The sequence below is a fragment of the Drosophila gunungcola genome, chromosome 3R, assembly GCF_025200985.1.
Source record: "Drosophila gunungcola strain Sukarami chromosome 3R, Dgunungcola_SK_2, whole genome shotgun sequence".
NCBI classification, from domain to species: Eukaryota; Metazoa; Arthropoda; class Insecta; order Diptera; family Drosophilidae; genus Drosophila; species Drosophila gunungcola.
Genome location: NC_069139.1, coordinates 15,920,442 through 15,934,647, shown reverse-complemented (window position 1 = coordinate 15,934,647; position 14,206 = coordinate 15,920,442). Strand labels below are relative to the sequence as shown.

At 42.8% G+C, this 14,206-nt stretch overlaps 5 protein-coding genes across 6 annotated transcripts; 3 read left to right on the top strand and 2 right to left on the bottom strand.

The window, feature by feature from the left end:
- The first annotated feature begins 802 nt into the window (after positions 1 to 802).
- Positions 803 to 1,269, top strand: LOC128252375 (uncharacterized). Its single transcript, XM_052980036.1, has 2 exons — positions 803 to 1,019; positions 1,078 to 1,269. The coding sequence occupies exons 1-2, from the start codon at positions 885 to 887 to the stop codon at positions 1,210 to 1,212; spliced, it is 270 nt and encodes an 89-aa protein (XP_052835996.1). The 5' UTR covers positions 803 to 884; the 3' UTR covers positions 1,213 to 1,269.
- Positions 1,014 to 2,571, bottom strand: LOC128252362 (protein AAR2 homolog). The gene is made up of 2 exons (XM_052980020.1): positions 1,271 to 2,571; positions 1,014 to 1,208 (listed from the first exon to the last, which is right to left on the bottom strand). Exon 1 carries the CDS (start codon positions 2,428 to 2,430, stop codon positions 1,291 to 1,293), a length of 1,140 nt encoding a protein of 379 aa, XP_052835980.1. The 5' UTR covers positions 2,431 to 2,571; the 3' UTR covers positions 1,014 to 1,208; positions 1,271 to 1,290.
- A 190-nt stretch (positions 2,572 to 2,761) lies between these two features.
- On the bottom strand, positions 2,762 to 5,322 carry LOC128252354 (DNA-directed RNA polymerase II subunit Rpb4). 2 transcript variants are annotated; one of them, XM_052980009.1, is made up of 5 exons: positions 5,146 to 5,322; positions 4,205 to 5,021; positions 3,653 to 4,116; positions 3,324 to 3,590; positions 3,116 to 3,256 (listed from the first exon to the last, which is right to left on the bottom strand). In XM_052980009.1, the coding sequence occupies exons 1-4, from the start codon at positions 5,207 to 5,209 to the stop codon at positions 3,352 to 3,354; spliced, it is 1,584 nt and encodes a 527-aa protein (XP_052835969.1). In that variant the 5' UTR covers positions 5,210 to 5,322; the 3' UTR covers positions 3,116 to 3,256; positions 3,324 to 3,351. The 2 variants fall into 2 exon arrangements, with proteins under 2 accessions (XP_052835971.1, XP_052835969.1); XM_052980011.1 differs by lacking the exons at positions 3,324 to 3,590; positions 3,653 to 4,116; positions 4,205 to 5,021 and adding an exon at positions 2,762 to 3,013 and having other exon boundaries at positions 3,076 to 3,256; positions 5,146 to 5,308.
- A 32-nt stretch (positions 5,323 to 5,354) lies between these two features.
- Positions 5,355 to 6,023, top strand: LOC128252371 (uncharacterized). Its single transcript, XM_052980032.1, has 2 exons — positions 5,355 to 5,622; positions 5,684 to 6,023. Exons 1-2 carry the CDS (start codon positions 5,426 to 5,428, stop codon positions 6,021 to 6,023), a joined length of 537 nt encoding a protein of 178 aa, XP_052835992.1. The 5' UTR covers positions 5,355 to 5,425.
- Positions 6,020 to 8,009, top strand: LOC128252357 (trimethylguanosine synthase). Its single transcript, XM_052980014.1, has one exon. It carries the CDS (start codon positions 6,020 to 6,022, stop codon positions 7,400 to 7,402), a length of 1,383 nt encoding a protein of 460 aa, XP_052835974.1. The 3' UTR covers positions 7,403 to 8,009.
- Positions 8,010 to 14,206: the final 6,197 nt, after the last annotated feature.

The following is a 14,206-nucleotide window of genomic DNA, read 5'->3' as shown; positions in this document are numbered from 1 at the left end:
CCACAGCAACAACAACCGCAACATTCTTGAACGGAACACCAAGAGCAATACAAGAAACCAGCAGCTAAAACTGACATTCGTATTCATTTCAAATAAAAATCATTAAAAAAAAACAATTGGGCATCACAATTTATTATTAATTGATTTTCGGGCTCATGTGCTTAAGGGGTTGTGAGATGGGCAGAGCCAATCAGCGCAACGTATAAAAGTAAACGGAAGTTTATTTTATTAGCACATTTTTGTTCTGACGAGAGTCGCCTATTAATATCTATTAACTTATTAATTTTAAAGGTTTTAATAAAATTTGACCGATGAAACTTGCAGAAAACTACAGGTTTTTACACAGGAAACACAATTTTGGCACGGGTTCATGTTATTTGTACATTTTGGAAAAAAAAACCTATTTCAAACCTAAATGAGCTAGACAAATAATTAATTAAATTTTGTTCATTATCTGTTAAATCTAGATAAGTGAAACATATTTCACATTTTTGATGGTATCTACCGATTGTTAACTAGCCCACAGTAAGAAGAAACTATCTTTGTTCTTAGCTCTGAAAATGCACTGCTCGGAAACCAAATGCGACAAACTAAAACAGCATTCTTTATCCAGCACAGGAACGTCGACGCTTCTGCGTCAAATCAGAAGTGTCCACTTAAGCTCAATGTCATATTGGCCAGCACTTTCGTTGGCCCAGAAGCAACAAGAAAAGTGGGTCTAGTGGCTATTGTTTTCCGCCTGCTGATTGGCAAAAACCATATACATATACAAATGCTTACATATCTATATTTAAAAATCTAGACAGCAACTGGGCAGCAAAGGCTGAGAAATAGCAAAGGGCTCAACAGCGGATTAGTTGCAAAACGTTGCTCGAGTCTCGGAGATGGCACTGCAGCTGCAAATCGAGAAGCTCAAGGGTTTGGACAACTACAAGGCCTGGTCGATGACGGTGCGGGCGTATCTGGAGTCCGAGGAACTTTGGACGGTGGTGGAGAATGGTCCCGAGAACAACGAGGAGGTGAGTGGTTCACACAGGTACTCAGAAAATACGTTCCCATGCCGCATTGTCGTTGCAGTCACTGCTGAAGGACAAGCGAGCCAAGTTCTTGATTCTCTGCCTGATTGAGACCAAGCTATGCCAATTCATGGTCAGCATCCGCACGGCCCGGGATCTGTGGAACTATTTGCGCACCCAGCATTCGCTGCGCTAGAATCAAATTGACCAGTTTCAGGTTATTGTATTACAAATATATATGAATTACAGTTTACATGCTCTTAGTGCTGTTTCCCTACGGCTCCGGAAGTTCGATAACCACGGGTTGGTTCTCGGGATCCTCGTCCAGCAGGCCCTCAAAGGCCCATCCCAATTTTTTCTCGAGTCGCTTGGTCAGTCGGTCGGCGCTGACACTTAAACCACCCGCATGCAGATTGACCAGCAGTTCGCGTACATCTTTGTAGACGGTATTGTGAGGACTGGGCACCATGAGCTCCTCGGGCAAATGAGGCAGCTGATGGGCCAGTACCTCGCTGTACTTCATGTACGCCAGTTTGTGTTTGGTGACCGCCGATTCCGAGTGGGCCAGCAGGCCGAGAAGCTTACGCCAGTGGGCTAGAGACTCCACAGAGTAGCCCACTAGGAAAAATACGTAGGCCAGCTGCAGTTCTTCAACAAGTCCGTCGGCGGAGTCGAAGCCTTCGAGCACCTTGTCCACAGCTTCTATGCAATCCATCGCGTGCCTGGAGACATCTGCGGGCGGGGCATCATGCGGAACACGCTGAGGAACGCTACTAAAGCGGGGAGCAGTTCCCTCTACGGGTTTCAAGTCGGGTAGGAGTTCGCTTTCATCCAACAGCAAACGGGCGGCAGCATTCCGCCGACTGATACTGCTTGTTCCCGCTCCTCCCCTGGGTCGATCTGCATCTGGGCAGGACTGTAGTTCGATGTTTGTGCGAATGGTTCCTTTGGCCGGACGACAACGCTCCACGCACGGCTCCGTCACGCTGCCGGTGAGCTCCTTCCATTGGACCACATATCGGTAGTCGTAGGGGGCGAGAACCCGCTCCAGTTGGGCCAAGTTCTTTCGTATTCTGTCTCGCTCCACCTCCGGTTCTGCGATCTGTCGCGGACGAAGTTCCTCCAGATCGTGGTCCCATTCGCGCACTACAATCTCGTTTTGATGAAAGAAGTGTACGAAGCCAACACGAGGAGCCGCATCGCCATAGGGACCACGGGAGGAGCACCACACGTAGTGGACACCAGGCGGAATCATCTTGACGCCCCTGAAATCAGGACCAATTGTGTAGGCGCACAAATCAATGCCAAATTCCGTGCCCTCGGGCACACCTGCGATGGCCAGGACACCACCATCGGCTAGCAGGCGCAGCGCCAGCTGAGGGTCCATCTGCATGCTGGAATTGTCCTTGTTCATTTTAAATTAATATTACTTGCAATTATTTGCGGGAAATAAAAACAATAGTAAATGCGGCTGTTTCAGATGGTTGCCAGACATGCGGACACATCGATAATTTACATGTCAACGCCTTGAGCAGTCCGGCAACATTGGCCAGAGTATCCGCAACATTTTATCGGTTAATTCAAACTATATTTTTTCTAAACTATTCTTTATCTGCGTTAAAATATTTTGTAAAATTACTTCCGAGAGCAACTCATTATTTTAATAAATAAATATTTCACTCTACGCAAAAAATTCATTCTTTAATATTAAGTAAAAGGTTGATGATAATAGAAAGCATAAATAATACATTTCTTGACTTTATATTTTATCCAGACCATTATTGTATACCTATGCTATATATGCTTTAGTTATTCGTAGTGATTAGTATTGCAAGCTGCGTTTAGTGCCGATATCGTCAAGAATTTGACGCAGTTCCTCATCTTCGAAACGCCCTTCCAATGAAGGAATCAGTGCCTTGGCCTCTTCTGGCGCCTCGGGACATAAGTTACCGAGAGCTGCCAGTTCAAATTTGTGCAGTTTTTTCTGCATCAGCAAGCTGGAAAGGTAAAATTCATATATTTTCTTTCAAAACGGCATAAATCAAAAGATGTGACCTACCTTCGAACAGACATTATGGTCTCCTTGTTCTTAAACTTTCGAAAACTATCCGTGTAGGCATAGGTCTTCATGAAGACCTCTGAGAACTCCTGCTCCTCGTCGGCGGATTCGTTTTGGCGTTTGCGATGGTCCAGCAGCATATGCACCTCCGATATCAGCAGCGTCTCGGCATTTTCGAACTCTGGAAGATACACAAAGCGATCGGTTTTTTTTAGTTGTTGGTATTAAATGAAATCCACGGAATTTACAAGTGAAACTTTGGAGAAAACCTAAAGGCTAGCCGTAGGAAGGCGGCCGGCTAATGTGGCCGTGTTCCAGCAGAAAATCATAGATCTGACGTGTTTTGTTCACATCTATCTTAATGAGCCGTCGCGCATCGGCCAGACGCAGATATCCGAGTTTGTTGTGCTCCGAAACCAATTGATTCTTGTAGTCTAAATACGATTGTGGAACTATGCGAGCCACACTGCAGAGCTTTCGCTCGCCCTCGTCCAGTTTGGAATAACCAGGGAGATCTAGATATAAAAAAAGAGAAACTTGTAAGTGACTCCTCGGAAAGCATGCTTAGGCTTCATACCTCCAATCTCAATGGGACTGGCTTTGCGGCGGGTGTGCAGGGCATACATCTTTGAGCTGATGCCCAGCGGCAGCTGTTCTCCGTTTCTGTTGCTCTCGTAGTGCTGCACCAAATGCTGCCAGTCGAAGGCATCCATCTGCTTCTGCCTGCTATAATCCCGCTGCACCTGCTGACGCTCCTTGTGTAGGCGATAGTATAGTTTGGCCCCAGAATGAGTGCGAACACCGTGCTGCCGCAGATCGTAAAGCTTGTGCAGTCGGGTGTGCAGCTCCCGGCAATAACGAAGGGATTCCAGAAGCATGTCGAACTGAATGGGATCTGGACAGATCTGCATGAACCCCAAGAAACGCATGCAACTTGCATCGCTGCTGAAAGCGTGCATATACTTGGAAATCCAACTGACTGTGCGATTGGGCATGATGAGTCCGTGTTGACGCATAATATTATAACGACGTTGGCGTTCTCTGTGTGTTAAAGAGGATTTTTAGGTTGCTAATGAGTAGGGAACACCAAGGCCAGACTTCCTATTTTTAAATTATCAATATAGCATACCTAAGACGATTGTTGTATGCCCGCACCAGTCCCAGCTGCAGTTCTTCGGTCACCCCTTGCTCCGCCTTGCTCTCTTCCGCCTCCTGATTTTCATACCTGCCTCTGTGATCCACCATAATGGAAAGCAGACTTTCGGCGGAGGTGTCATAAGGCGTGTCAAAGTCGCTTCTTGCACAGCGATATCCTGCACTTAGCTTAAACTGCATGGAGGCGATGTCATCGTGGCGCGGTGGATCCAGACTCCGCATTTTGAAAACATACGGCATTCTCTCCGGAAGATAGCAGTGCCTCGCATGGTGCAGTTTGAGCAGACGCTCAAAGATCCCGCCAAAATAGCAATCGTGGTAGTGGCGTCGCACTTCCGATGGATCATGCCGCCGGTCCAAAGCCTGAGATACCGCCTCCCAGTTGCCGTAGCCTTGGGTGCGCAATGTTTTCAGCAGAATGCGCTCCTCCCGGGCCGTCCAATGTGGTTCCTCGGCGAAAACTTTTATGCTGTCGCGGACTATGATGTAGGCGTGATTATTGCGATGCGAGGATGCCTCCCTTCCGCGCGAGAAACACTGCAGGCACAGCATAGTGTCCAGGCACTCGGAGCACTTTATGTAGGGCTCCACTAGGTTGGCACGACAAGTGGCACAACGACTGGAGTCACTTAAAGCCGCTGGAGCCCTACTGGACTCATCTCGCGCTAGTTCCTCCAGGAGCTCCAGTTGACGGTGCAATGTGAGAGGGCTGTACAAAACCGTTTTGCTCCTGGTGTTCCCATCTTGGCGGGCATGCGCAAACCGCTGGACCTGATCCCTCAGGAGCTCAGCTGCAAAGAGGCAATTCAATGTGGTAAACATGTGGAGGAGCCCCGACTTTCGGGCACTCGAAGCCAAAGATCTTCAGACAGTTTCACTTGTAAGTTGGGATTTGGTTAGTGGGGCGTTGGTTACCTTTAGGAAACTGCAAGTCGGCGGCATCCTCATCCACCATGTCCACGGGGTTCATGAAAGACATTGTTAACTGCTTTTATGTCACTTTTTAATAATAATTTGTAGTTTTTATGCGTTTACAAGAAATGCCGCTGTTTTTAGTGATGGCCAAATATGAACGATAGGCAACCAACAATTTATCGATAGGTTAACTATTTGCAATGGTCACACTAGCACGAGTGCACAGTTTTGTTCCGCATTTATTTTTTAATGTAATTCTACGCGTTTTTCCAAGAAAGTAATGTCGCAAGAGCCAGCAGTCGCTGCCCCAAATACCCCTGAATATTGTCACTTCTTCAAGACCCTGCTGGTCGAGGAACTTGAGCTTGAAAACAACTATCTGAGGCTACATTACGGCCAGGCCGCAATAATTGGTCGACTGGCGTTGAAGTCGGCACACTTTTTTTTGGAAAACGTTCGCGTTAGAAGTCTGCCAGAGTGAGTTTAACTAAGCTATGCATTCATTGGTTCGTGATACTCATATTTCCCCTCCTTTCAGGAATTGCTCCTTGCCCGAGGGCGCCGTATCCTTGCTCCTTTTGGGTCTCACCCGCGAGAAGGCCATCGAACAACGCGTGAGCACCGGCTGCTATTGCATTGTGCGCGGTGAAGTGGTCCTGTGCAACGTCCTCCGCTCCAACAGTTCCACACTGACCGCCAGAGGAGTCAACGAGCAGTTTGCCAGTCTGGCCCATGATCCGATTGCCCAGAAACAGTTCCAGAGCAAGCTACGACTAACACACAAACCGGCCATCGACCTGTGGTTCATCCAGCCCATCGAAAAACCCGAAGATCTGCTGACTCGCAGGCTAAAGATTAGGGGGCTGACCGTGAGATGAACACACACTACCTGACCACTTCGCGAACCAATCCGCAGTTCTACATATTCAGCCAACTCTTTGGAGACGACACCAGTTGGAGCAGCTGCGATTGGGGAGGCATTCAAAACGCTTCTTGGCAGGAATTCTGGCAGCGCGAGGGGCACGAGCTCCTCGAGCAGAAGTGGCACAAGCAATTTCCCGAGTACAAAGACCTTATCGAAGTGGTCACGTCGGAGGAGCAGGCCCTCTGGCAGGAACTGTGGGAGAAGCACGCCAACGATTCGAGTGGCAAGTTTTGGTACATTTTCAGCTGTGCGTTTGAGAACTACCAAAATGAATTGGCCAAATCATTTGGAGTTAACTTCAATGAGACTTTAGATGTTATTGATCAGGATTTACAAATCCTAAGCCTTACCAGTACGACGAAAAAGTCCAAACAGCGGAAGTCCTCGGCAAGTGAGGAGGACGAATCTTATTTAACTGCCAACGACGATCCTGAAGAGTTAGACGAGCTGCAGCAGCTACTTCTTTTGGGACTGCCCACATCCTTTGCGTCAAAAACAGCATACAAAAACCCCAAGCAGAGAAGGCAACTAACTGAACCTTCTGGCAGCGAAAGTGAGGATAGTGAAGATCTTCTAACCATGGAAAACCATGAAAATCGAGCGCTACACCGCGTTCAAAGCGGTTCCATACAGAAGAACAAACGCAAACAAAGGAAAGCCGACAAACTCCGGGCCAGGATGCCCGAGTTCATGCTGGAGGAGAGCGGCCAGATGGTCAAGTACTGGTTCAAACGTTTCTCCTTGTTTTCCCGCTTCGACCGGGGCATCCGGCTGGATCGCGAGAGCTGGTTCTCGGTGACGCCTGAGAAGATTGCCAAGCAGACGTCCCGACGACTAGCCTGTGATCTGATCGTTGATGGCTTTTGTGGATGCGGTGGCAATGCAATTCAGTTTGCCAACACCTGTGGTCGAGTCATCGCCGTGGACATCGATGCCGAGAAGCTGGCCATGGCTAAGCACAATGCCAGCATTTACGGAGTGGCCCACAAGATCGAGTTCATTCATGCCGATTTCCTGCAGTTTGCGGCCAGCACACGGATTCGCCCGGATGTTGTTTTCCTAAGCCCTCCCTGGGGTGGTCCCGACTACCAGAAGCAGGCCAACTTCGACATAGAGAAAAGTCTGCTGCCCGTGGGCGCCAGCAAACTAATGCAGCTTTCCCGTCGCCTGGCAAGTGACGTTTCCTTCTTTCTGCCGCGCAACGCAAACATGAGCCAGGTGATCGCTTTAAGTGGACCGGGTCAGCAGTGCGAGGTGGAGCACAACTATCTTGACACACGAATGGTGGCCCTGACTGCTTATTACGGTAGCGGGATTATAAAGCGTAGTTAATGTCAAGTTTTTTTATTTAAGCTAAAAATTATGTTTTGATATATTTTGATGATTACCAATATAATTAATCGTTAATGAAACTACAATGTGTATCAGCAAATGTTTTGATATCGGTAAGTTTGAAAGATTCTTACAACTATTCGATTCGATTTTTAAATTCGATTTACTTAATCTAAGTTAGAAAGAAATAAGGCATTCAGCTGCTGTTTGATTTTGGTATGAGAACGCTTTAAATATTATTACACATAAACAAAATAATTTCACAAATCAATGGAAATCGTTTTGTCAGAATCAAAAGTACCTTTCAGAATTTATGTATTTAAAAGTTATAATTGAACTATCCTAAGCAATGAAAACTTTCTGATGTGAAACATTTTAAAGGATATGTATACTTTATGGACATATTATGAAAGAATACTTTTTGTTAAAACCATAGGATGCAAGTGAAAAGAATGCCAAAATTCTTGTAATTATGCATCAAAGAAACATGCAACCGTTTTTCCACGTTTTTTGTTCATTGTTTATCCTCTTAAGTTTTTGGCTCCCATTGCCACACAGATTGGAGAAAAGTTGACTAATGAATAAAGTCGCCTCGTATGTAACACACCAGAAAAGTGTTTTTTGTAACCCATCTAGTTGTTTGTGTGCGTTGCTTGTTGATTGTTGCCAAGTGACCGGAGATGCCAACGAGTCCGAGCTCTTTAGCCAATTTAGACAGCTTAACAAAAGCTCAACTGACCACTGGTCAATGGTCATAACCATAACGTTCCCCAAATCCTTCTTTCAACTCGCTCTGGACTTTTAATTAAAAAGCAAAGAAAACAAAAAGTGCGTCAATTTTTAAGGACTTTGTGACTTTGGCAACGTCGGGCGGGGGCAATTAACATGTTCGTGTCACAGCAGGAGCAGCAGCTTCTCCGGAATTCCAAAGCAGACAACGAGCTACCAGAAGCAACAACCCTTTTCATGGCTTACAGCATACTTAGCGCCATCGAATGGGGTGAGTTCGGTTAAAGGGGTTGCGGTGGGGGCGGGGCATGTGCGGAATTTATAGCTGCCAACTGGCAACGGAGATATTTTCGCTCCTTCACTTCCCTATTGCGGCAAGTGCCCTCCTCCTCTACAATTAGTTTGATTAACTTATTAGTGTGCGTCGGAACAACTTGGGCGAAATTTGGAGCATACTTCTCAGCGCTGATTTGTGGGATGCCACGCGAATGGTGGATACTTTCGGGTCTGGATAAATGCTATAAGCACGGCTAAGGGAGCGTCGATTTGAGGCCGTACAGTAAGTTGTGAACGATTAGGAAGACTTTCATAAGATCTACATTTCTTCAGAAGCTTGCTAAAACCAAGTAATTGTTTATTGGTCCACCATTTTGGGAAGCTCTTGGGAAATCAAGAAAAACTAATAACGGAATAAGAAACCGGTTATAATTGCTTTTTCTGGAACTCAAATCGTCTGCCCAAAAATGTTGAGACTAATAAAGTTTATATTGACATTCACTTAATATCTAATTAAAAAACCCTTTATACTTCAATACACCCCCTCGATAAACATTAAGAAGTAAGCTTCGTTGTCGGAGATTAAAAGCTGACTTTTATTGTTATTAAAATACCGGAGAATTGCTCGTCACGCGTCAACATCGGCATTATCAGCTACTTAAATCTAAGCTCCCCATCCAGAAATGGTTTCCTTTCTCTGGTTTCCAGTTTGGACCTACGTTATCCTTTATTAGATACACGTAATTGTCGTTTTAACAGTCGCGGACGCGGGGTTGACAACGCTAACAATTTCAATATGCCTGCTGGCGGCCTATAAAAGGCAGGCCTCTCTCTAAATATATATATATAGAAATATATTTTATTAGAAAGCAAACACGTGTTCACAGCTCATCTCATCGTGTGGCAAGTGGCTGCGTCCGCCGCTGGGCAAAAAACAAATTAAGTCACCCTTTTATTACGCTATTTAATTTCCAGCGTAATGTTGTCAACCTTCTTGACAAATAGTCACCCAAAACAACGAGGCCCTTCCATCCACATTCACCCCTCGACTGACTGCCTGTTTGATCTGTAATTTGCGCCACTTGATGATGGCTTTAGCCGGCAATCCGGACTCGAATCCGGAGTCGCTAAGCGGCGGGGTGGTTTATTTGTGCCGCAAGTTGCGACAATGCGGAAATGCGATTACGGCGTGCAGTCCATGGGAACTGTGGAAAATGCGATTGTTCGGCTCCGGGTGCAGGTGCAGATGCTTCATGGGCGCATCAAATTAGGATGGAGGGGTTGTAATAATTGCCTACTGATTTATGGCAGATCCTTGGATCTGCTCTCTGTAAACATTGATTCAAAACAGAATGTTGGCATTGTGGTTGGATTTTCAAGTTTTAATTAGACAGGTCCGCAGAATCCGGACATTGTTTGCACCGGAATTAAAGCTACTGATTCAAAACTGAAAACTTTTCATCAAGTCTCAGCATTGAGTGCTGAAAGTATCAAGTGTTCGGCTTATACGTAGGTACTTTGAAAAGCTTTATAAGTTAATTAGTCACTATTTTTAATTAATTTTAATTTTTGTCACCTGTTATTCTCGCCATTAGCCTCATATTCGTAAAGTAACGTTTAAGCTGTTTAACTAAGCCCTAAAAATGACTTAAAAGTCAAATATTTTATTTTTTAATCAAAACTGAAGCTTATAAACTGAAGAGAGTCATCAGTGCTAAAATTATATAATTATGGTTTTATTTTTGTTATTATTAAAAATCTGACAGAAACTTTAAATTGTATTATCTAAAACTCTTTTAACTTTGAAATAGATTTTTTTTCTTATGTTAATAAAAATTCGAATTTTGATATATTTATATATATTTTTTTTATGTTTTAAATTATTTATTATCTCTATTTTTAACGAAATTAAATTTTAAGAAATCATTTGTTATTAAGAAAAAATAATTATACAATAAGTAAGTAAGTTTTTATTCATCTGCCGCGCTGTGATTGCAACAAAATGGTGGCACTCCACATATTGATTAACCGTTATTCATTTGGTGGCAGCCATTAAAATTAATAAACGTTACAAGAGCAGCAGAAGAGCAGCTACAACAAGCAAGGCAACAACAACAACCAGGAAACCAGCAGCAATTATATACACCAGCATCATAAAGATGAAGGAAAAATGTGAGGGGAGGAAAAATAGAGGGAGAGAAACAGAGCAGTTATCTGCCCACTTGCCATTAATGGGCAATAAAAAAAGTCAAGTAGAGCGCAAAACAAGAGCAATAATATTTAATAAATGTGCACAGGGCCGGGCAATATTTATATGTATATAGTGTATGTATGGATGAAATTCCTCTTGTTGTTGTTGGTGGTTGAATGCGAAAAAACCATAAATAAATAAAACGAACTTACACCCACACACTTACATGTGAGGTTACAATGTGTTCTTCTGCCACACTTAAAAATATACACAATTCAAACTATTTTCACCAATTGAAGTGATTTCTCATTAAACATAAATAGTCAAAATAACTTCCTAATACATTTTTTAATTAATGCATTTGTAAAGCAAGTTAAATAATATTTGTAAACATTTTACTGTCAATAGTTTGTGGTACTGTAACGAATCAAAATTGTACTTATTTTTCAGTTTTATAATAATATGTAATTTTTCCTAAAATAATATATTCTCGGGTGAACTTTATAAGCTGAGAATGACTTAAATGTTTTATATCATTTTTTTAAAGTGTTCCTTCCCCCTTCCCCCCTCTCCCTTTTTCCGTTTTCCTTAGCATAGGTAGGCAGACTCTACGTAGGTGGATGCGACTGTGTGTGTGTGCCATGCATTTTTGGTTGAATACTTGAGAGCAGAAGAGGCAGCAACAACAACAATATGGTAGTTAGAGAGCCGCTCACTTACAGGAAATCCAGACCACCCCACCCCTTTCCCTTACCCTCCCACGCAACATCATTCTTCATGGCATTTCGGTGAAAAAGAATGCTTTTGATCTTCACAAGCGAATGATTTTTAATATGACTTTTTTGTGTTGTTGTTGCCTACAGGGGGTGGATTTTTTCGGGGAGAGGGGTGGCTGAGTAAAACGGCTGTGGGCGGCGAAAATATGTTTGAGCCATGGGAAAGTAAAGTGCAGCGGCAGTCAATCAAAAGCGCCAGGGCATTTATTATACTTTTTTTGTTGTGTACATACACATAATGGCTGTGATAATTAATTAGCTTAATTAAATACCATTGCAAGTGCAGCTCACGCACATACAAGGCTGTTTAACCGCAGCGCCTAAAATTAGGCAACGTTTGAATTTGCGAAGTTTAACCGAGGAAAGGAAGAGAAAGGAAGCACTCGCATAATGATGGTAATTTGTTGGTTTCGGCAAAAGAGCAAACGGCATCCTTGGAATTTCAATTAATTTCCATAATTTCCAACGCTTTATGAGCGAAGAAGCGAGCCCCCAAGAAGGCAAGACAGAGACGGCGAGTGAGAAGAGCGAGCGCGAGTTTTCCTTATCGAAGGGGATGATTTTTCCTGCCCTGTTGTGGCATTGTGTGTGTCCTTTGTCCGTGGGTGATTTTTCCCGCCCAGTCTGCCGCCTCAGTTTTGTATGAAGGCCCAGGACCCCATCGCTGAACGCTAAATGATTAGAGAAGTGTGCCCGAATCGCAACCTGGCTCAGGTGAAAAGGCTTTCAGTCCTAAATTTAAACGGCATTAGCTAACTGTTATTCAAAGCAAACAAATACTTTTTTGTATTTTACACTTTTATGGCTTGCTAAAATCTAAACGAACCAAAGGCTTAAACTATGTGTTTAATACTGTAATTTATAAAATATTATTTGTCAGATATAGATTTATTTAAACTCGTTAGTACCAATATTAAATTTCGTTTCCGTTTAGTTATAATTCTATAAATATACTTTTGCATTTATTTAATTCGTTACTCGAAGAGTAAAAAGGTATATTGTATTCGTTGAAATTAATGTCCGTCCGTTCTAGTTTTGCCTATGCAGAGCACGTTTTTTTCAAAATGTGGTAGTATCGAGATAGGTATGTGTGTTTCGATCATAACTATTGATAGACACAAACATTTTTAAAATTGAACTATTATTTAAAAAGCCATTGGCAAAAATGTTACTGTTATTAAGCTCTAATAGTTATTGAGCTCCACTAATTTTTTTTTTCTTGATTTTTTGTATTGAATACGTGACGGAAACAATTTATGCTGTGTGCTTCGAATCGAAGTTAACTAATTTAAGAATAAGAAAAATAACAATCTCATATTTTCTCAAAAACCGCATTACCATTTGCAGCAGGGCAAACAATTTTTAATTAAAACCGTAAGTCCCTCAAACTGGTTTCCCCAACAATATGCAATTATAAGCGCAGTTATTAGTGCTGCGAACATAACCAAATACATTTTCAATTAAAACAATGACAGGCCACCGTAAAGTCTGTTTAGGTTTTGCATTATTTTTGCCATAGCAAAATTGAATCAAAAAATTGAAATTAATTTTTGGCGGAATGAAAAGCAGTCGAGGGGCCGAAAATATTTGTTTCGAGTGGCTCGCCAACAGCGCAGAGTGCAGCATTTTGGCCAAAAACCAAACCAGGACCAAAAACTCATTTTGAATATGGCCAAGAGCGGGTTGCATACACACTCAAGTGGCCCTAGTGGCAGCAAATGCGACGGAAGAGCCACCAGAATAGCCGGATTTAATTAAAATCCCAAAATGGCTGCCCTTTCACCTGATTTGCTGGCCGTTTGTTGCCTGATTTTGAGGGCAATCGAAAAATTTTTAATTTGCCGCTCATTATAAGTTTTGATTTTGTAATTAGTTTTTGAATGGGCTTTGATTTAGCGTTTTGAGAGGTCTCTAAAATTGAATAGCCATAAAGTTGCAAGCAATAAAGTATTTCCCGATGCGAGGCCGTAAAAAAGAGATTACCATTTCGTTTATTTCGACCCATAAAAGGAATTCTGTACAAATACATCAAAAAGAAATGGATGGGGAAATGTGGAAAAAACGAGGAAATAAAATTGAGGAAAAATCAACATTATAAACAACATTATTAAAAACATGCCGCAAATGTTTTGCTCCTCTCGCATTTTTGAGTCCATTTTGTTGTGAGCCAGTGGCCAAGAAAAAGGGGGCAGGACGCCAGAAGGGGCGTCTGTTGATGGGCAAAGAGCAAAAGAGGTTGGGTGCGCAACCTCATGATGATGTTCTGCCCGGCAAATGAATGCCAACCGAGGGGTGAAGGCAAGTCAAGGATGAGGGCTAATAAAATTAAGCTTTGCCAGGAGATACAGCCAAGAAAGGGAAGGATGTGGTGGCCAGGGGATTAAGTTGTTGGAGCAGCTTAGGCACTTTGTTTCAGTTACTCTGTGTGCGGGTGTTTGTGCCACAACGTCATGCGGCTCCATAATAATAAAAATATTTTCATTAAATGAGAAAGGATAGCAAGGGGCACGCGCAATATACAGAAAGTGTCCTCAGATATTGTATGATGTAAGTTAAGCTTTATCGAAAGTGTTATAATTTATAAGCAAGTAATATAAGCTTTTATTTTTTTTTTTACAAACTAACATTTGTACTTATCTCTGAAGTTGTTTTTTAGATGACAAACAAGTTTGTTCACAATATGTGTATGAAAGGTCCTTTAGGTTATATAACATTTAAAGAAGTCAAATAATAATTTCAAAATACTCCAACTAAATTAGAACAAGTCCACCTCATAATGAAATAAAGAAAAGAGGATAACAAAAAAAAAAAAGGTTAATGAGTAATAATATG

Bases quoted from the DNA above. Each gene is read 5' to 3' on its own strand.
- LOC128252375 (XM_052980036.1), top strand. From the start codon at position 885: ATGGCACTGCAGCTGCAAATCGAGAAGCTCAAGGGTTTGGACAACTAC. The intron at 1,020-1,077 runs GTGAGTGGTTCA...TTGTCGTTGCAG, and splicing joins GTCCCGAGAACAACGAGGAG to TCACTGCTGAAGGACAAGCG.
- LOC128252362 (XM_052980020.1), bottom strand. From the start codon at position 2,430: ATGAACAAGGACAATTCCAGCATGCAGATGGACCCTCAGCTGGCGCTG.
- LOC128252354 (XM_052980009.1), bottom strand. From the start codon at position 5,209: ATGTCTTTCATGAACCCCGTGGACATGGTGGATGAGGATGCCGCCGAC. The intron at 4,117-4,204 runs GTATGCTATATT...TTTAACACACAG, and splicing joins GCATACAACAATCGTCTTAG to AGAACGCCAACGTCGTTATA. The intron at 3,591-3,652 runs GTATGAAGCCTA...TTTTATATCTAG, and splicing joins CAGTCCCATTGAGATTGGAG to ATCTCCCTGGTTATTCCAAA.
- LOC128252371 (XM_052980032.1), top strand. From the start codon at position 5,426: ATGTCGCAAGAGCCAGCAGTCGCTGCCCCAAATACCCCTGAATATTGT. The intron at 5,623-5,683 runs GTGAGTTTAACT...CCCTCCTTTCAG, and splicing joins CGCGTTAGAAGTCTGCCAGA to GAATTGCTCCTTGCCCGAGG.
- LOC128252357 (XM_052980014.1), top strand. From the start codon at position 6,020: ATGAACACACACTACCTGACCACTTCGCGAACCAATCCGCAGTTCTAC.